This window comes from Bos indicus x Bos taurus, chromosome 7, assembly GCF_003369695.1.
Source record: "Bos indicus x Bos taurus breed Angus x Brahman F1 hybrid chromosome 7, Bos_hybrid_MaternalHap_v2.0, whole genome shotgun sequence".
NCBI classification, from domain to species: Eukaryota; Metazoa; Chordata; class Mammalia; order Artiodactyla; family Bovidae; genus Bos; species Bos indicus x Bos taurus.
In genome coordinates this window covers 70,613,873-70,635,283 of record NC_040082.1, presented here as the reverse complement: position 1 = coordinate 70,635,283, position 21,411 = coordinate 70,613,873, and the positions used below count along the sequence as shown (strand labels likewise).

Genomic DNA, 21,411 nt, shown 5'->3' with positions numbered 1-21,411 from the left:
AATTCTCCAAGCCAGGCTTCAGCACCATGTGAACCATGAACTTCCAGATGTTCAAGCTGGTTTTAGAAAAGGCAGAGGAACCAGAGATCAAATTGCCAACATCTGCTGGATCATCAAAAAAGCAAAAGAGTTCCAGAAAAATATCTATTTCTGCTTTATTGACTATGCCAAAGCCTTTGTGTAGATCACAATAAACTGTGGAAAATTCTTCAAGAGATGGGAATACCAGGCCACCTGACCTGCCTCTTGATAAATCTATATGCAGGTCAGGAGGCAACAGTTAGAACTGGACATGGAACAACAGACTGGTTCCAAATAAGAAAAGGAGTACATCAAGGCTGTATATTGTCACCCTGCTTATTTAACTTCTATGCAGAGTACATCATGAGAAACACTGGGCTGGAAGAAGCACAAGCTGGAATCAAGATTGCTGGGAGAAATATCAATAACCTCAGATATGCAGATGACACCACCCTTATGGCAGAAAGTGAAGAGGAACTCAAAAGCCTCTTAATGAAAGTGAAAGAGGAATTAAAAAGCCTATTGATGAAGGTGAAAGAGGGGGGTGAAAAAGTTGGCTTAAAGCTCAACATTCAGAAAACGAAGATCATGGCATTTGGTCCCATCACTTCATGGCAAATAGATGGGGAAACAGTGGAAACAGTGTCAGATTTATTTTTGGGGGCTCCAAAATCACTGCAGATGGTGACGGCAGCCATGAAATTAAAAGACGCTTACTCCTTGGAAGGAAAGTTACGACCAACCTAGACAGCATATTAAAAAGCAGAGACGTTACTTTGCCAACAAAGGTCCGTCTAGTCAAGTCTATGGTTTTTCCAGTGGTCATGTATGGATGTGAGAGTTGTACTGTGAAGAAAGCTGAGTGCCGAAGAATTGATGCTTTTGAACTGTGGTGTTGGGGAAGACTCTTGAGAATCCCTTGGACTGCCAGGAGATACAACCAGTTCATCCTAAAGGAGATCTGACCTGGGTGTTCATTGGAAGGACTGATGCTGAAGCTAAAACTCCAATACTTGGCCACCTAATTCGAAGAGTTGACTCATTGGAAAAGACCCTGATGCCGGGGGTGGGGGGGCGGTACTGGGAGGCAGGAGGAGAAGGGGACGACAGAGGACGAGATGGTTGGATGGTTCACAGACTTAATGGACATGAGTTTGGGTAAACTCCGGGAGTTGGTGATGGACAGGGAGGCCTGGCGTGTTGCAACTCACGGGGTCACAAAGAGTTGGACACGACTGAGCGACTGAACTGAACTGAACTGAACTGAAGGTCTGTCCTTACTTAAAGGAGAAAACATCTTTTAATTTCACTAAACATGGGTTCCATCCACAACTAGGTGTGTGGCCTTGGCCAAAGGAACGTCTCTGTGCCATTTCCCCACCTGTAAAATCAGAGCATTAATTACCACCCATGATCTTTTTGAGGATTAAATGAGTTAGTTTTAATTGTGGAACACTAAAAATAATGCACTTGGTAAGGAAGTGTTAATTTAGTGCCAAGACCAAAGTACACCTTGCCTTGTTGTGTCAGGTGAGATAGACAGCCTTGCAAATCATGGACAACGACCATGTCCCTAACCTAGAACAACGTTAAATAATCCATCTAAGAGGATGCTGGAAGACAAAACTAGCTCTACAAGAATCTAAAAGGTTAAAATGAATGTCTGAACACTGGTTCCCTTCAGTTCAGTTCAGTTCAGTCTCTCAGTTGTGTCCAACTCTTTGCAACTCCATGGACTGTAGCACGCCAGGCTTCCCTGTCCATCACCAACTCCTGGAGTTTACTCAAACTCATGTCCATTGAGTTGGCGATGCTATCCAACCATCTCATCCTCTCTCGTCCCCTTCTCCTGCCCTCAATCTTTCCCAGCATCAGGGTCTTTTCAAATGAGTCAGCTCTTTGCGTCAGATGGCCAAGTATTGGAGTTTCAGCTTCAACATCCCTTAGCACAGAGGAAATTCCTGAGCCCAGTAGGGAGGCCAGAGTTGCTCCCTCAGTGACCTGGTTACATGGCTTCTCCACAGCTCATCCATCTGGTGTGACGCTTGAAGGTGGTTACTGTCAACAAAGTCACCTAGCCCAGGGTTTTCAAACCCACTAACGAAATCAAGTTGATAGGTCACAAGCAGTATCAGAAAAAAAAAAAAAAAAAAAAGCGGATAACAGAAACTCTTAGGAATCCTTTCAGGCAAAGTTTGCCATTTAAGTGTGGGTGTTCTGGGTGGCAGTGTAAAAGCCATTCTCACGCTTCATGTGCTACTGCCAGATTTGATCCAGCTGTCAGCTCTACATCTTGGAGCTCAGGGACAGTGCCGGAGGGAGGATGCCTAGGAAATGGTGCCTGGGCCAGCAGAGGGCGCGCACACAATGTACCCACTGCAGGAGACGAGGCCCACGTTCTCTCAGGCCTTGAGGGGCCATAGCCTACCTCTATAGAGATTAGCAGTAGGGCAGTTAAGCCTTAGGTCCTCTCCACCGCCAAGCCTGGCCTTTCGTGCCCAGGCCCCGCCTCAGCTCTCCTATGCCTTTTCCCCCCAACTCCGTGCTCTTACCTTCCTGTCAGCTGCTTTTCTTCCTCCAAAGGATCTACTTCCTCTCTGCGCAGCCCCTTCCTTCAGTCCTCATTCTTTTCCTTTCTTCCTCCACCCTTCACCTCCCTTTTCCACTCCCACCTCCTTTTCCAGGACACATAAACACACAGTTTTTCAGACAAGTCAGCCTTTATTTTTGAAAATAATTCTGTAGCTTAAACTTTCCTCCATGAACTGAGGTCAGGCAAGAGACAAAAACACACACATTGCTCTCCAACCCATCTGCATCCTGATCTGTGTACCCGGGGATGTTTGGGAGAGAAGGGAGGGAGGTTGGGTCGAATGGTCTTGGCTGCTGTACCTCACACTGAGAGGGCCTCCAAAAGCCAGGCTAGCATGAACTGTCCTAGAGCAACAGGGAAAGGACTGGTTTTTGGAAAGGACTGGATGGAGAGGAGAGAGGGGCAGTCTGTTTCTTAGAGGAAGAATGAGGGAGGGGTGCCCCAGCATCCAAGTCTTTCTCCCCACCACAGTGGATGAGCTGGGGGGAACATTCTGCTTTTCCCCTTCACCATTTCATCTTAGAATCATGAACTGCTGGGCTGCATAGAAAGAAGAGCTGAGAGGAGGTCAGAGATGAAAGAGAGGGGAAGAAGAGAAATACAGGCAGGAGGCAGTAAACCCTGACAACCTAACAGCTCTATCTGGACCCTGACGGTGATGAAACCCCTTTGGTTAGTCTCATTCCGGCACAGATACATCCCCTTCTCACATAATACAGCCCCCTACCCCTACTCCAATTGGGAGAAAGCAGAGATGGTCGGGGACAGGTACAGGAGGAGGGCTCATACTCTGGCTAGAAGAGCCAGGAGAGGGAAAAGAGGCCTGATCAAGAAAACTAAAGTTGTCAACCTCTCCACCGATGTCCTAGGAGAAAACCTGGAATGTGGATGTGTGTGGCCATGATAAGCTCAAGTCCCTCCTACCACACAGTGGTTTCTTGTTCAATAACTCCCCCAACATATCCCAGAAAGAGTCCCCTGATTTGACCCCCTCACCTTATCATCTGTGCACCTGAATGCCACTCGGAAAAAGAAAAAAAAAAAAAAAAGATAAATGGACCCAAGAGAGAAACACAGAGAGGACGATGAAGCCCAGAGACTGCGGTCCCATCTTAGGCCATGAGATGGCAAGGAGGGGGCCCACGATGGACACGCAGGTGCTGCTAATTCCAGCTAGGATCATAACCATCCCAGGTCTGGGGTGGGGCCAGGTGGACACGGCGGCCCCGGTACAGGAAGCTGACGATGCCCCGGTAGCCGGCCCTGGGGACACCAGACTTGAGGTCATCCATGACTCCCAGGGCCTTGGCAAAGGCCTTGAAGCTGTCCCTGCTCGTGTACTGCACTCGCACCTCCTGCAGCTCGCTCCGCTCACTGGTCCTCACTTTCTCTACCTGCAGCAGGGGAGCACCATAGACACGTGCAAGGAAATCCCTGTCATAAGTCTCCTGTCGCAGGTACGACAGGTCCAGCTGGGTGAAGGGCACGAAGTGCTGGTTCAGCTTGATAAACTTGAGGTGCTGGTCAAAGAACTGCCCGTGGCTCACACCTTTGCGGCCAAAGGTCATTGTTCTGGAGATTTCGGGCCGCACGCAGGCCCGGCCCTGCCGCTGCTCTGGCCGGCGCATCCAGTCATCCCAAAAGGCCTTGGGCCACTTGGGCTCCAGCTCAGCCCAAAGCTCAGCCAACAGCAGCCAGCCCAGGCCAGGGAAAAAGTCTGTGCGGTAGAGCAGTTCGGGCTTGCTGGAGTCCACCATCTGCTCCTTGCCATTGTCGTTCCAGGCAGACACACACCAGAGGGAGGGGTCGGCTCTCAGCAGCGGGTAAGTGGCCTGAAAGTACTCGAAGAAGTCTGGAGCCACCTCCAGATCATCCTCTACCACCACGGCTGCTGGGAACTTGAACTCGTGAAAGACCTGGCCCAGTGCCCAGCGGTAGTGCCGAGCAATCTTGTAGTAGCCCTGGAACTTTCGGTGGTCGGGTGGCACTGCAATGGTGCTCAGGTCAGGCTGCCGGATGTGCATGACAGCACTGCCGTAGGAGGCGATAACCTGGGCTGTCTCCTCATGCCCGCAGTCCTGGCTGACAATGATGGGAAAGTGCTCAGCAGAAGGCCGGTAATTCAGCAGCTTGTCCAGGCAGCGCCGAACAGTGCTGCGGTCACAGGCGATGACCAGGATGGGGATTACAGCTGGTGGAGTGGTCACAGGCACTCGTGGCGGGACGGGCGGGGCCACGGTGGGTACCCTCCACCGCTGGCTCCACCTAGCATGGTGCTCCCTGATCTGCTGCAACAGGCCCCGCTGCCGCTCCAACTCCACCTCGGCGTCCTGGGCCAGGCGGATCACCTCACGGGTGAGGCTGGCGGGGTCATCATCAAGAGCACTGTCTGAGGGTAGCCTGCCAGGCGCTGGGCGTGTCCAAAAGAAGAGGAGCAGCAGGGCGTTCCAGGCCACAAAGAGGATGGCACCCCACAGCACAAGCCCTGCAGACTGCTTCTTCAGCATCCTGGCCCCCGCAGGGGAGGCGGGAAGGGTAGGGCTCAAGGCTGCCCTCAGCTTGCCTGGCTCACACCCCCGCGGTTCTAGGGATGCTTCCTCTGGGCTCCAGGATTAGGAAGCAGCCATGCACCTGAGAAGAGGAGAAAAACAACCATCATCACAAGGCACGGGCCTGCTCTAGAGTAGAAGAAGGGGGTGGGGGGCAGAAACAGATGAAAAATTCAGGACAAGGAAGACCAGGAGGTTAACTCCAGACCTCTCTTAGAAAAGAGCTACCCATTCCCTAATTCGGAGGGTCAATCTGTATGGAAGAACAGGATTAGGATAGCATGCTCCCCGACTCCAAAATGGTTTATGAATCCTCTGAAAAGAAATGTGGGGTTTTTTTTGCAGGGGGGAGTGGGGGAGCAGGATATGTAGAGAATGATATTGGTGGAAGACAGGAAGCAAAGGAACCCCACCCACCCCTTCTCTACCTGACAGATTTTGTTTACCATCTTCCATCCAGAGCTTAGGAGAGATGGGGGGTAAGACCATCTGCCTCCCGTTCCTCAAATCAAACTGCCCAAAGATTACTGACTTTAAAATTCTTAGTATCACACTTCAGGACTAAAGCCAGAACCTTACCTAATAAGGAAGAACCAGAGGCATTCCCATGAAGGTCAGGGACCAGATCTACATGACTGTTTAAGATTCTGTTGGAGGGATGAGCCAATGCAATTCGACTGCAGAATACAATTACAGGCAGAAGTACAAATGTGCTGATGCTATGAGACTATGACTAGAAAACTCTAAGAGAAACAATGATAAGTCCAACCCAAACAATCAAAAACTTGAGTCAGGTAGTGGTAGATAAAAATTAATGTGCAAATATCAGTAGCCTTCATATCCACAAACAATAACTCATTAAATAAACAATAAATGAGAAAACCTTATGTATAATAGCTATGAAATGATATGAAATGTATGCAATGATGATACACTATTCAGGAATAAACAAGAAATATGCAAAAACCTACCGGAACTTATAATTCCTGAAAAGACAAAAGACAACTTAAATGTTCCTTGTTCTTGGTTAGGACACCTCAGCTTCATCAAAAATCTCAATAAAAATAGTTTTTGTACAGCTAGTCAAACATGCATTAGAGAAGGAAATGGCAACCCACTCCAGTGTGCTTGCCTGGAGAATCCCAGGGACGGGGGAGCCTGGTGGGCTGCCGTCTATGGGGTCGCACAGAGTTGGACACGACTGAAGCGACTTAGCAGCAGCAGTAGCAGTCAAACTGGCACTGAAGTTCAAACAGAACATCTAGGAAAATGATGAAAATGAACAAGCTGTGAAGAGGGACTAGCCCTACCAGATATACTACACATTACAAAGCCTCTATAATTAAAAGTGTGTTATGCTGATCAGATCAAAACAGTCAATCCTAAAGGAAACCAACCCTGAATAGTCACTGGTGCTAAAGCTGAAACTCCAATACTTTTTCCACCTGATGCAAAAAGCCAAGTCACTGGAAAAGATCCTGACGCTGGGAAAGACAGAAGTCAGGAGGAGAAGGGGATGGGATGACAGGATGAGACAGATGGTTGGATGGCATCACCAACTAAATGGACATGAGTTTGAGCAAGCTATGGGAGATGGTGAAGGACAGGGACGCCTAACGTGCTGCAGTCCATGGGGGTCGCAAAGAGTCGGACACAACTGAATGAATGAACAACAGCAATGTGGTGCTGATATGTAAACAAACAGATCATTCAAGGAATGGAAATTAAACAGATCATGCAAAGGAATAGAATTTCAACTACAGAAACAGACCCAAATACATGTAGATATCTAATATATGATAAAGAGGATTATTAGAATTACTGGGGCAAAAAAAAAAATGGTCTTATTAATTGTGTTATAACAACTACATAGGTATTTGCGAACAACAACAAGATCTGTATACAAGAATAAATTTAACAAGTGGACTAGATATTTAAGTAGAAAACTAAAAACATACAAGTGCTAAAAGATTTATGTCAATTCCTCTATAGCTTAGCAGAGGGAAAGGCTTTCTAAATATGCCTTAAAATACAGATGCAGTGATAAATAAAATACTTTTGCATGGCTAAAAATACCATGTGTGCTCAGTTGCTAAGTTGTGTCTGACTCTTTTCGACCCCATGGACTGTAGCCCACCAGGCTCCTCTATCCATGGAATTTTCCAGGCAAGAATACTGGAGTGGGTTGCCATTTCCTTCTCCAAAAACACCATAAGCCAAGTCAAAAGAAGATTAACAAACTGGAAGAGAATATTTGAAACACACATCACAAATAAAAAGCCAATACCCTAACTGACAAAGAGCTTCTTAAAAACTGAAGGGAAAAAAAGCCAAAAATTCCCTGTCTAAAACACTAGCATAACTCACACAAAAAAGTACTAAAATGGCCCATAGATGTATGAAAAGGTGTTCAATTTCACTTATGATAAGAAAAATTCTAATTAAAACTATACTAAGGTAACATTTCTCACCCATCAGACTAGCAAAAATCAAAAATTTGTCTGATTCTCATAATAGAATCAGTTTAAGAATAGAAGTTCTAATTTTGATGATTTCTAATTTTCAGGTTTTTTTTTTTTTAAATGAATCATGTTTTTGGTGTTGTATTTAAGAAATCTTTGTTAAAGTCACAGAGATTTTTTTCCCCTATGTTTTCTTTTTTATGTTTTACAGTTTTAAGTTTTACATTTACATTTATGATTCATTTTGAATTAGTTTTCCTATATGGTGTGAGATAAGGAACTGAAGCCCTTTTAGAGTAGTTTGGCAGTTTGTCAAAATGCTAAACAGAGATACCATATGACCCAGTAAGTCCACTCCTACATATACACCCAAGAGAAATGAAAACAAATGTCTATACAAAAACCAATATAGAATGTTTGAGGGCACTTTGCCAAAAAGTGGAAACAACCCAAACACCCATCAGCACTGGAATACTGTGGCTTATCCACGGAATGGAATAATATTCAGCAAGTAAAATGAAACATAAAAAATAAATAAAATGAATGAAACAAACTACTGATACATACAACACATAGACAAATCTCAAGATAATGTTGCAACATATGAAGGAATACATACAGATCAGTGTCTGCCTGGCAGTGAGACCATCAGGGGAGTATTTCAAAGGGACACTAGGAAACTTTGTGGGGGTGATAGTTTCATGGGCTGAATACAGATGAACAAAGTTCTGAAAATGCACACTTTAGATACCTAAGGCTTACTGTATATCATTTATACTTCAATAAAACTTTTTAAAAAGATATTATCACATCAAATGACAAAATTGAATATAGACAGTAGATCAAAATATCAGTGTTGACTAGGTGATAACCACACTGTGGTTATATAAAAGAATATCCCAATTCTTATATAATACATGATGAAGTAATTAGGTATAGAGAGCCATGGTAGATGCAATTTCTCAAATGGTTCAGAACAAAAATATCAAGTATAAATATGAAGAGAAAATGGAGCAAAATGTTAATAGGTGGATCTGAGTAAAGGGAATATGAGAATCCTTACACCATTTTTATTCTTGCAACTTTTTTATATTTTGAAGTTATTTTCAAATACAATCAAACAGGGACATAGCCCACAGCTCTGACTAGCTTCGTCCAATATGGCCCCAGCTGGACACATCAGAAGAACTGGGGACAATCTATTTGTCCTGAACTCTTCAACCATTCCACGGTCTGCAATGACACGACCTGCTCTCTGCCAGGCTCTGGGAAGGGACTGGGACACACAGCCAACAAGAAAAAGGCATGGTTCTGCCAGGCCCCTCACTCTACCAGACCTCATTACTTAAAGGATCTACCACACCCTTCAATGCCAGGACAGCTGCCATTCTTGATCATGCAACTTTAACCCTGGCATTCCTGCCTCTGGTCTCAACACTTCACACCCAAAAGTTGCAGGTCTGCACTCTCTTGTGCTGGCTGCTCTGCCAGCTACCCTCTGCCTCATAGCCCAGTTCACTAAGCTAACCAAAATCTCAGGTCCCAGATTTCGTCTCTGTGCTCCTGGGCTCTCAAGCAGGCCGATTCAGTATCCAAGGATCAAAGGGCAGATCTTTAAGAGTCTCTACAGGGAATGGATCCTGTCCCTCCTCTGAGACCCCTCCAGCTCCTGCACCACCACCTCCTATCTTCCTTCCAGAAACCATCCACACTCCCTACTCCATAGCACCAGTCTTCTTAGAAGCCTCTGTTTTATTGTGTCATTAAATTTCCATTTTATCAGTGCTCATTCACCAATCAGGGTTTCCCAGAACAGAAACACACACAGATTCCCAGTTTTTCCTTCCTCTGCCTGACGATGTGGTCAATGTTGGAATCCCTAACCCTTGATGTCCTGCCTCCCAACTGACTGGGTAGGAAAAGACTTCAGGCAGAAGGATAGGGGAAAGAAAAGAGAAACTGAACTCCAGCAGCTCAAGTGTTGGCTTCAGGGCTGGAGGAGCAGGCCTATCTCAGACTTATCAATGAGCCACCTCAGGCCAAGAGGCTCTCAGAGTGGTGGCAAAACCCCAAGGGACCGTATGGTCTCCAACCTCACTCTTCTCCTGACATTAGAACTAGGCGGCCCACACCCACTACCCCAGGCCTAGAAGACCTCCCCACCACCCTTCTAAGCCAGGCAGATCAAACCAATCTTCTCAGTCCCTCTGCAGACTGTATCCTTAGCAAGTCTATAAACCTTGTAAATGGCTAGACAGCCCATAGCAAACAGCTGCCCCAGGCCACCAGGCCTCCAACTTAGCGCTCAGGCCTTTGTTCTCACTCCACAACCCTTTCCTTTAAATTCTCAAACAGAACTTGCTTCTCTTGCCATCCGGGTACTGGGACATAACTATTCCCAGGCCCACCCCTTTTCCACACAGACTCCCCCGCAGTCCCAGTGCCATTTCCTACTACTTCTCCCCTTATTCTCCAGGGCATGATCCTCTACTTCGTCTAGAAGTTAGTGGTGTGTGAATGCACTCTCCAGCAGATGGCTGTGCCCATGGGATGAGACAGTCCAGCTTTTGACCAACAGAGCCCATGCACTCATCCAGGAAGCACTGCTGCTCTAAGTCCTACCGTTTGGAGGGTATGGCAGTAACAAGAGCAAGTCAAACATCCCAGGGCAATGCTTGGGCATCACCCTGAGTTTTTTCAAATTGCTGAGACTCAATTTTCTCACCTCTAAGACGGAAATGGTAGTAGAATACCTCACTGGGTTGCTTTGAGGATTGGGTGAGATAATTCACATTAAGTGTTTAGAACAGTGCCTGGCATATGACAGGGTAAGTGCTAGCCCATCACTTGTCTGTCTCCTCTCTTGGTGGTTCTCTCTGCACCATTCTACTAGATTCCTTCCAGGGTCCAAACATCCAAGCCTGCCTCAGGGCCTTTGCATGTGCCTGTATGCTTGGTCTGTTCTTCCCTCTCTCCTTCACCTAGTGGGTTCTGACTCACATCTCACTGGACACCTTCCCAGATACCGTCGGCCCCTGTGAGGTCTACCTCCCCTTCACAACCATCAGCACCAGCACAAACCTGTGCTCAGAATCTGTCAAGTCCCCTCAGCTACATGCTACTTGAGGTAGACCAGCTCCCCCAATGCTGCCAAGCTGCTATGCTAGGATCTTCAACATTCAGGAGATTTGCCTGTAACAAAAAAGTGACTTTCATGTGTATGTCACACACCTACAATCACTTAATTGTAATTCCCAAGTCCAAAAAGTGTTGAAAAACAGAAGTTTTCCACACTTGTTTGGCATAACCTCATTTGGAGAAATCTAATCTAATGTGAGGCTACTATAGCCTTTATATATCCCTTCATATATTTTGCTACAGAAATAAACATGCTGGACTATGGTATGCTGCTCCAGATCTTAGACTGTATCATAAATGTACCAGGTCATCTTTTTTAATCCAAAAATTTCTAAATTCTGAAACATATCCAGCCCCAAGAATTTCAGAATTATGAAAGTGGAAGAGAAAGTTATTCTTTCACTGCCATCATCCCATTTTCAAGATTTCAAACCCTTTAATCTGACTAGGTTTCTCAGCTGGACCACCTATCACTAACTTTGCTTCCCTTTAGCAACCTTCCCAATAGCAACAGAGCATCCTTCTTAAAGTACACACCTGGTCACAACACTCACCTGCCTTAAAAACTATACTGCCACTACCCACAGAATAAAATGCAAAATCATTATTATGACACACAGGGCCTTCACAACAAACTGACTCAAACATCCCTTTCAATCTCACCTCCAACCACTAACTCCAGGAACTGCATACTCTGGCCTCGACAGGCTACTTACCTCCCCCAGTAAGTATGCTTTCTACACTGTTGTCTCTGCTCTGGCTGGTCCTGCATGCTGAAATCATCTAAAGCCTCATCAACAAGCACTATACCTCCTAAGAACCCAGTTTGGGTGATACTTCCTTAACATTCAGGCAGACTCAGGCTTTCCACACTATACTTCCACCATACTCTCTCCACACCTCCTGCCTTCCCTTTCCACACTGTAATAGAATCTGTGGCTGTACTTACCTGACTCTCACCTTACTCCTTAGAAGAAAAGGCTCTATGACCTCTAAACCTATTACAATGCTTGGCACATGTATGAAGTTCAAGTAGTTAGATGGAGGACATTATTAACTAAATTGGAGAGAAAGACCAAATTAGAAGCCTAACAGTGAAGGATTACATTTTTCAAAGTTGATTACAAAACATCCCATTCTACATGCTCTTCTTACAAAGTGACAATGACACGCCTCCCTCCAGAGCTTGGGGGTTGGGGGGGCCGGCGGGGATAGCAGGTGGGGTCAGTGTTCCCTCTCTCTGAGCTGTGACTACAGAGGAAGTGATGATTATGTGACTTCTTAAGACTAGTTTATGAAAGTCAACACAGTTCCTACTTGATGCTCCTGAGATGCCTATTGTTGGAACCCAGCCACCAAGGTAAGAGGAAGCCCAGCCACATGGACTAGATACCTTCCAAGTATTCTGGCTGACAACCACAGCTAAGGTCAGCTGACAGTCAGCCACAGATAGTAGACATGACAGGAAGCCTTCCAAATGATTCCAGCCCCAGCCACATCCAACTGCAACTACATGAAAGACCAGAAGCAAAATGACATAGCTGAGACGGGAATAAGATAATTCTGCTGTTTTAAGCCACTAGGTTTTAGGGTGATTTGTTATGTAGCAATGAGTATCTGAAATGATGAGTGAAGCAGAATCTAAGTAGCCTTGATACAAAGAGCAAGTGTTCCTTCTGCCGTCTGTCCACAAGAGTCCAAGTTTTGAGGTCCTGCCCCTATACATACTCCTTTATTAGATATTTACTGATGAATAATAAAAAATACCGAATGGCTTAAAACAAGAGCAATCATTTATTCTCTCTTGGTTTCTACAAGTAAGGAATTTGGACGCTGGGGCACAAAGATGACCTGCCTCTGCACCATCAGGTCTGCAACTTCAGCTAGAAGACTCCTCTAAAGGCTCAGTTTCTCATGTGTCGGCAGGATGATGTTGGCGTTGGCTGAGATGTCAGCTGGAGTCACCTCCATGTGGTCTCTCCACATGGCATAGACTTCCTCTGAGCATGAGGCTGAACTCCAAAAAGTGACTGTCTGAAGGAAGAGCGCAAGTCAAATAAAACTGCATCCTTTTCAGGATCCAACCTTGCATCACTTCTGACATATTCACTGGTCAGGGGCATCCTGAGTACCGCCTACATTCAAGGAAAAAGAAACACAGCCACCACAGCCAGGTGGCAGGAGGGCAGTGTCCTATGGTAACAACTGGAGAATGTGATGTTTAAGGTTGTGGCCATTTGGGAAAATACAATCGGACACACCTTCCTTTTCTAAAATAGAACAGTCCTTAACCTTGACCTGAATACCTGATGTTTTGTTATCAATGACATTTGCCTGCAAAGCACAAACTCAAACTTAAACTATGTTTTGCCAGAGTTTTCACTGCTCCTTCAGGGAAGTGACACAGCTGGTCCATACCACCAAGTACAAAGACCAAGTACACTGTGGTGGGAATGAGGAATGAGCCTTTTTAGTGAATAAGACCCTCAATCAAAAACCAGAAGGCTCTGGGCAGGTCCCACCAACTCCTGTAAGTCTCAGTTTTTTCTTCTGAAGAACTGCCTCGGAGCTGTAAGAACCCTTTCTAACACTCTGATTCCTATAGTATTCTCTAGCCAGTCCTCTCTCTATGGCAAAAAAATTTAAAAAGGTGTTTTTTTAAACAGCAAGAGAACACCAGATAGTCAAAAATGAGCAAAAATGGAGAAGTCTTAGTTTTTAGAAAGCATGGAAATGAATGTTGACAGAACTTCCCTTCTATCTCTGTCTTGCTTAGCATGTTAAAAAGCACCGCCTAAAAAAACCGAGAAAGTATAGACACGCCAAAAATAATGGAGACTCAATTGAATTACTTTTTGTTCATTATTAGGCCTCCTCTAATAATGTATCCTCCTGTATCTTGTACCAGGCTCCACAATTTCAAAAGGATGGAAGAACTGAAAGGGAGTCAGAGAAGATACACTAAATAATTCAAGGACTTAAGAGAATAAGACCTAGAGAGAAGGGATACAGGTTATTCATCCTGGAAAAGGCTAACGGGATATATGATGCTAGTGCAGGAAAAAAGCACAAAGCCTTGGGAAACCAAGTAACCCTGAGTAGTCACTTGGGCCTTCGTTCCTGCATTTGTACAGGGAGAGGCTTGATGTGGATCATCTCCAAGGTCTCTGGGTTCTAATGACAAAAAGAACAGTACTAACTTCCTCAATGTCCCAAACAGGAAAAGAGTTTAACCTGTCACATAAGCCACTGAGGTTAAACTCACTACATTGCTTTCTAATCTGAGAGAAGGACAGGGTGGGGAATCCAAGAGAGCTCAATAGTCTCGGAATCGGAATCGAGGCAGACGTGGGGTGGGGCGGCGGGTGTAAGCATCTAAGAGAAGAGGCTACATGGTATGAAAAGTATTATAAACGACAGAAGAGAAAGCTGGGCAATCTTAGCCAGTTCACGTTCGTAAAGCAGAGACTAATTAAATACATCACAGGGGCAAAGGTTAACCAAGGTAGAGCCTTTTACCCCGGGGCTCACTGTCCTGAGGAGACACTGACTAGCTGGCCCCAGCCCTTCTGCTCGGGAGTTTATAAGATGGGGGCCCTGTACGTCTCAGGGCCCCCTACTTCACACACATTAGCAAACAAGTAGGAGCAAATTTTCTTGACAATTTACTTATTCCCACATTGAGTCAATTCTTCCTCAGAGCTGTTGAGAAAGAACTCCTAATAACTTTTGGAAAGGACTCTGGGGTGGAGTCTGAGGAAAAGCCACCTCGGATTCCTCTCCCCAACCCTCTCCAGCAACACCAGCTCCTCCAAGCCCCGCACCCAAGTCCGCCCGGAGGATGTTTCACAACCGCCCCCCTCCTCGCAGAGCCCGCCCTCTCTCCAACAGCTGGAGGCCCGGGATTCCGCAAACGGAACGCAAGAGTTCACTTCCCGGCTCAGGAGCGGCGCGCGGCCGTGACCCCGGGTGGCCCGGGCCAATATCCTCTTGCTGGGGCTCTCAGGCACCGAGGCTGGCGGGGGACACAGAGGGACTGGAAAGCGGCAGCCTCTCAAGTCGGGACCCGAGTCCCGAAGCGCCCTCTCCCCTCCGGCGGGGCCTCCTTCAGTCAGACCTCGATCCCCTTCCGGGAACAAACCCCAGAACTGACGGATGCCGGCGTTCCCTGGCTCCCACTTACCAGGTCCTTCCAACTTCCCGGCCCTGAACTTGGCCCGCCCCGAAGCGTGGGGAGCGAGCCGGGTGCCCCGGCGCGTTCAAGGCGCTCGCGCGGCTGCAGGCGCCTTCCGCCCGGCCGGCCCTTCTCGCTGCGCGCCGGGCCGGATAGCCGGGCGGGCAACGTGGCCCTTCCCCGGGGAGGGCGGAGCGGGGCGGGGCGGGCCGAGGGGCGGAGCTGTCTGCCTCAACTCTTCCAGGGCCCCTTCTCCCCAGGTCGTCTCCAATGCCCGATCTCTCAGAACGACTCGAGGTCTGGACCACCCCAAGTTTTCCGGGGTCCCCAACTTCGGGAGATGTAGTGGAGATAACTGTTACTATTGGGCCCTTCGCTACTCACAATCGCAACTCCACGGGTCAATACCCATCAAACCAATTACGCTTAATCCACTCCAGTCCAGACTTCTCGCGTCTCCCAGCCCAGACCCAGTCACACAGTGCAGAATCTCGTGGAGCTTAGGGGAACAGCCCTGCCAGGGGTAGGCCGAGCAGCTTACCTCAGCAGTGTGTTTACCAAACCCAAAGCCAAGAATCTGGGGGCCTGCTCCCCCAACCGCTGGCTTCCGGAAGGGAGGAGTCCAGGGCATCACAGAGGCTACAGCTTACAGGGAAGTGAGAACAAGAACCAGGGTGCCAAAAAGAAGCCAGGGAGGAAACACTTGCAGTCAAAATCGAGAAAGAGCAAGCTGGCTTCCCTCACCCACCCTTGCTTTTGTTTTTTCTTTCGGGGTAGATAATGCTGTTAGTTGGAAGTAAAAGAGTAGAAACAGACAGACCTTTCCCTAGGGGAGAACCATTAGACCCAAAGAGGAAATTAAGGCCTCAAGCAGGCTTTGGGGTTGACCTGTGAAAGGGGGTAGGGGGAACCCTGGAAAAGCGTAGATATCTGTATCTGACCCTAAGAAGTGAAGGAGGGACGCTAAGAACTACTGGTTACTCGTGCAGATAACTTTCCTGAGAAGGACTGGGTCCAGAGCCAGGGCTGCCATGTGATCAGGACACACTGTTCTGGCACCAGCACCTGCCCCCATCCACTTCCCTCCCCTGTGTTTCAGAGCACAGAGCAGTCTGGAACTTCCTGGTGTGTGGTTACTGACATCACTCACTAACTTGTTTCTAAGTGAAACTAGGAATTGTGTGGCGGTTTAAAGAAACAAAGGCAGGACATGACCTAAAATTCCCTGCATGGGGGTAAGGAGCTAAAACAAAATTGCAGTGGCCTTTACATGCACCTACAACCTACCCCACCCCCAGCCTCTCCTTTAACCCTAGCAGCTCTGCAGAATATACACTGTCGTCTCACTCTACAGATGTATATTCTGAGGCTCAAGCTAAGTCCCAATTTGCTGAAGGTCACAAGACCTAATGAGGGTCATGGCTAGGTTTTAGACCCAGGCAGTCCTACTTCCAAGATGGCACTCATTCCCTCTTCTCATGCAGCCTTGAGTGTTTGAGATAGCTGTGTGTCCAGCATGACAAGCACATAGTGGGGCAGCAGGGAAATCCTGCAGTTGGAGCCTGGTCCTAAAGGAGAAGAGTGAAAGAAGAGCTGACGCCTCAGTGATGCTGGACTCTGTGTGTGTCCAGGGTCTCCAGTTTGGTTGATTGTGTGGACTGTGGCAAGCGATGGGAGTCCACACTTATGGGCCAGTCAGCAGCGAATGTTTCTGTATCTCTGCCCTCTCTCTAAGCTTTTCCTCATGAGGGGTACATGGGATTATAATACTAATACTCCATATCAAAGCAAGAAGGAAAACCATCGTTTCCTAAAATTGGGAAAAGTTGGGAAACACTGTGGATCCAAGATAAGCTAAGATCACTATCCCAGGACAAAGGCCAGAGTAGAATGCTGAAAGGTGAGGAAACCAATTATCCCAGAATATGTCAGATTCCCATCTCTACCAATCCTCCTTCTCTATCTAAGGCTGTTCAGTGGGAAAGAGGAAAGATAACTGTGTACCAAAACTCATGCCCCATCACTATAACCCTCTGTTTAAATTTCAAGTCTTAGAGAAGATCTAAGAGTAGAAATTCCCTGACTGTCCCAAAACAAAGGACCTGGTTAGAGAGGCAGGATGAGCTGAATTCTTGGATGGAAGCAAAAGAAAACATTTGTTCTGAGAGGCAAGAAGCCAGGGTGATGAGTGCCAAATTGACCTGGGAAGAGGCCCTGGGCTCCTGATGGATGTTTCATGGAGAAGGGTTATAGGGTAAGAAGGGCAGAAACAAGGAGCCAAGTGCCTGAATTCTGGGGATGAAACTGGGATTGGATTCTGTGAAAATGGAAGAATAGGAAGTTCTGGTCCTAGCTACTACTCCCAAAAAAGGAGAGGACAGATAAGAAGGAAGTGAAAATTGTCCCAGGAAACTGCCCTCCCATAAACAATGCCCAAGATATCCTGAATTTTTGTATAATTTGCAAAGAATTCATGCTCTGAACATAAGACAGATCTTAGCTTGAAACCGTAAGTAGAAATAAAAGCAAAGTTTTAAATCAACGATGTATCTATTTTTCCCCTTACTTCCTCCCAATATCACTACTCCCCTCGACAACACAGAAACTCAGCTCACCAAAATCAAAGAAAAGAGAAAAGATTAACACAACCACCACTGAGCAATGTCTATTAAATGGAACTTTGGGTTAGTCACCGACGATTCCTTTTGGAAAAAAGAAGGGTATAAATAAATTCAGTTACAACATACACACAACATGTGGTTTATTGGTCCTGGCTAAGTGGCTGAACACCCAATGAGTGCTGTGCCCTGGCATCATGGTGCCCCTTTGAGAAGGCTAATGGCTGTGTCCAGAGGACTGTCTTGTCAAAGGGTCAGGCTGAGGGAAGGACTACTGCTTTTGCTGGAAACAATAGGGGAGAGGAATTCTGGCTCACTCTAAGAAGGAAGCATCTTACCAGGAGGCTGTCTGACAGGGCCCTTGAGTTCTCCTCCCTGGAGGTTTGCAGCAGAATCCCGACGGCCCTTGTCAGGTCAGATACTATAGAAGAAGCACAGAACTGGGCAGGCGATCACAGCATCTGCCACTTCACACTTAGGCAAGCCCTGCCTGCTCAGGGCTTCTGTAGCTTCCCCTCACGCATCATACTGGGAGAATAATCCCTGCTCTGTTCTCCTCACAACAATGTGGTGACGAAAAACTGACACAACACAACAGCCTGGACACTTCACATAATGTAAGCACTGTACAAATACAGCACGACTCTGTGGTACTTCAAGTGCTTCGAAGCACTCACAGGCCTCCTAGGCAGGATGAGGGCCTGGGACCACATATCCCTGAGGGATCACTGTGATCCTAGTGTCTAAGCAAAGAATAGCACCAGGAATTTGCTGGGCAAAGCTAGGGGAGGTGACAGGAAATCCACCTAGGTCTGCCTGCCCAGCCCTCAGGCCACTGGGGGCCTCACAGACTCCTGTGGAAAAGAAGGAAGGGAAAAAGAAAGAAACCAAGTCATAAATACACGATTTTCAGCTTGCAAATGCCCACTGAATATGAGGCCCAGGTGTTACACAGCAGTGAGAGGCAAAGAGATGCTAGAAGCAAGCTTCCTACCCCTTGCCCAGTCCACTGTATCCTATCAAAATTTCCATCACCTCTCCTTTCTGCTGTTGTTGTCACTCAGAAAAGCAGGCATCCTGGCATAGGTAAATTGGAATTCAAGGAAGGAACAGAAGGTAAGAAGGTAAGATGAACAGCTTCTGCTTTAAGTGGGAATAGAGCCTGTGAAAATATAGAAGGCTAAACAATGGCAGTCTGAAAAACACTGTCACTTCAAAGAGCAGGACAGAAGACCAGGATATGGCATAGAAAAGAAAGGCCCAGTGCTCACTCCAAGAAATGGAGCTCCATCTCCTAACAGACACTTGGTCCTTGAGACTTACACTTCTCTCCACCTCTCTTTGGTCTGCTACCCAGAAGCACACATGCCCAGCTGACCGGAGAGCTCTGAGAGCCAACAAGAATCCCTCAATCTGAGCTCTCTTTGAACCCATGCACCTTTGCCACCACTTCATGATAGCAGGTATTGGCTAGTAGCAACAGGATGAGACAAATTCAGGACAGACTCTTAATTAAGCACAAATAAGACTTTTGCCAGAACACTAATTCAATAAATGAACAGAACTCCTAATTCAGTTTTTCTCTATGCAACTAAACAAGCATATCAAACAATAACAATGTTACTCTGCTACATGTACATGGCCCTGGATACTCCTGAAAAATCAATCATTTCATTTGTTCCTTGGAAACAACCTGTGAGGGACTTGGAAAGTTAGTTATCCCCATTTTGCAAGCGAAGAGAACATGGCATAGCTTAACTGACATTATCTAGGGGTGTACACTAAGAAAGGCAGAGCTAGGACACAAATCCTGATTCCCAAACCTGTGTTCAGTTCCTCTGCTCTTACAGTGAGGTTTCACGGCCTACATTTCCTTAAAGGGGAAGGAGGAGAGGCAACTTAGGAGGTATTCCAGACCATCTGCTACCTGCCCCCACCCAAGGTAGCTCTATTTAGTTAGTTCTCCAAAACACAGCAGCCTGCCTCAGCCTGGATAATCCATTCCAGAGTTGTACTTAGCCCAAACTGACTTGGAATCCTATTACCCCAGTGTGGAAAAGGCCTTTACAAGTAATCTAATACAACCTCCCTTCAGAGGCCTAAAGTCTTTTTATGTTCTCCGTGGTCTAACCTCACAACTGACATTGCTCACAACTCCTTTCAAGGTACTCTGTCTGGGTAAGGAGATACTGGGAACAAGCCTGCACTCTGAGAGGGAAGGAGAAGTGAAGTTTTCTGTGTACCCATCAGGGTAAGAGTTCTCATCAGGGCATTTTCTGAATGGCAGTGTCCCGGACTCGCCCTACTCAACACTATCTGCACAGGAGCAGCAAGACACCAAGTGGGAAATGAGACAGGAACCTTACCTTTCTTCTCTCAGCTGCTTCCCTGAAGATCATCAAACCCCCATCCAGTACTCCATTTCCAAAACTGAGAATCCCAGATCAGAAACACCGAAGTGCAGCTTCTCTCCTCTGGTCCAGGTCCAAAGTCCATGGCTAAGTGGACTCTGAATGGGAGGAGTCTGGGGGGGAAGGAGTATGTCCAGGTCCCTCCCCCCCCTGCAGGCTTCAGTGTCCCTCCCAGAGGTCTATTACATCCCTTCATTCAGCTGGTTTATTATGCCCAAAGTCTGGTGATAGGCAGATCCCAGGTACTATCCCATCTCCTGTTCAGGGAAGGAAAGTCATCCACTGTGAGGGCTGGAGAGTCCGTCTTCTGTTGAAGCTCATGAGAGGAAACAGGCCTTAGAACCGGCATGGCCCTTGAAGCTGATTTCTGTGTTAACCTGAAGAATATTTAATCATGACACTCTCTAATCTATTATATACTCAAAGGAATCCCTAATACTTCCTACCTAAATGAGATTATCATCAAAAACCCTTCCTTAAACACTCCACAAGGTTATTCAAAGTACCTACCTCACTCACAATTCCACCCCAAACAGTCACCTCAACAATATGTATACAAATATGACTCAAGGTAAAGGAAAGACAGCACCTAATCCCACCATAGAAAAGTAACCAAAACCACTGCTGTGTGGAGACTGTCTTCTAAGAAATACAGAAAAGAACATTCTCCTCCTGTTCCCGTTTGTGCCACACACTAATCGTCCTACATCTCCCAAGCTTCTTAGGGTGTGCAGTGTTTTAATCGGCCAACTCTCCCAGTCTGAATTAAATCCATACCAGACCTAGATGCTGGCACCTTCTACAAGCATTCTTTGCCCCCTTCCCTTCACTGGCACCCCCCGCCCCTTCCAAAATTGTGCCAAAGATGTAATTCCCAATCTTCGTCAAACTCCTTCCTGAGGCGACTCCCGAGAGCACTTTCCTGAAATGCTAGAGGCCCGAATGCTACCACCAACAGCCCCAGTGATGTTCCAATTTTTTCAATCCAGTGGCCCACCCCGGCCGCCCCTTCCCTTCTAAGTTTATTCCTACACACACACACACACACACACAACACACACACACACACACACACGCACGCACGCGCCTTTCCTTCCTGTAGGGGCGTGGCGTCCACAAGAACGACCCCCCCCACCCCCCCAGCCAAGAATTTGACTCCTCCCACCCTTCTCCCTGGAACCCCTTGCTCTGTGTTCACTGGGAAAGAGGGTAACAACGCGACCCTCTCTAGACTCTGACCCCCGCACCCCTCTGCGGCCCAGACGACCCTCGCCCTATCTGCGCTGGTTCTTTACCTGGGTCCCGCCCACCCAAACTCGGCAGGTATCCGCAGCCCGCCCCTGGTCGAACTCCAGGCCCCAGGCTGGGTCCCCACTACCGGCCCAGGCCCCACCCCCTCGACCCCCGGCGCCCGGCCCTCCCCTCGCACTCCTTTCCCCCTCCCA

The 21,411-nt window shown here is 47.2% G+C and overlaps 1 protein-coding gene across 3 annotated transcripts; it reads right to left on the bottom strand.

Annotated features, from left to right (window-relative positions):
* Nucleotides 1-2,722: 2,722 nt before the first annotated feature.
* On the bottom strand, nucleotides 2,723-21,367 carry MGAT1 (mannosyl (alpha-1,3-)-glycoprotein beta-1,2-N-acetylglucosaminyltransferase). 3 transcript variants are annotated; one of them, XM_027546778.1, is made up of 3 exons: nucleotides 21,262-21,367; nucleotides 19,922-20,343; nucleotides 2,723-5,245 (listed from the first exon to the last, which is right to left on the bottom strand). In XM_027546778.1, the coding sequence occupies exon 3, from the start codon at nucleotides 5,119-5,121 to the stop codon at nucleotides 3,778-3,780; it is 1,344 nt and encodes a 447-aa protein (XP_027402579.1). In that variant the 5' UTR covers nucleotides 5,122-5,245; nucleotides 19,922-20,343; nucleotides 21,262-21,367; the 3' UTR covers nucleotides 2,723-3,777. The 3 variants fall into 3 exon arrangements, with proteins under 3 accessions (XP_027402579.1, XP_027402581.1, XP_027402580.1); XM_027546780.1 differs by lacking the exons at nucleotides 19,922-20,343; nucleotides 21,262-21,367 and adding an exon at nucleotides 17,894-17,988; XM_027546779.1 differs by lacking the exons at nucleotides 19,922-20,343; nucleotides 21,262-21,367 and adding an exon at nucleotides 14,947-15,084.
* Between the last annotated feature and the right edge of the window lie 44 nt (nucleotides 21,368-21,411).

What these genes read in the sequence shown, in the direction of transcription:
- MGAT1 (XM_027546778.1), bottom strand. Translation starts at nt 5,121, where the DNA reads ATGCTGAAGAAGCAGTCTGCAGGGCTTGTGCTGTGGGGTGCCATCCTC.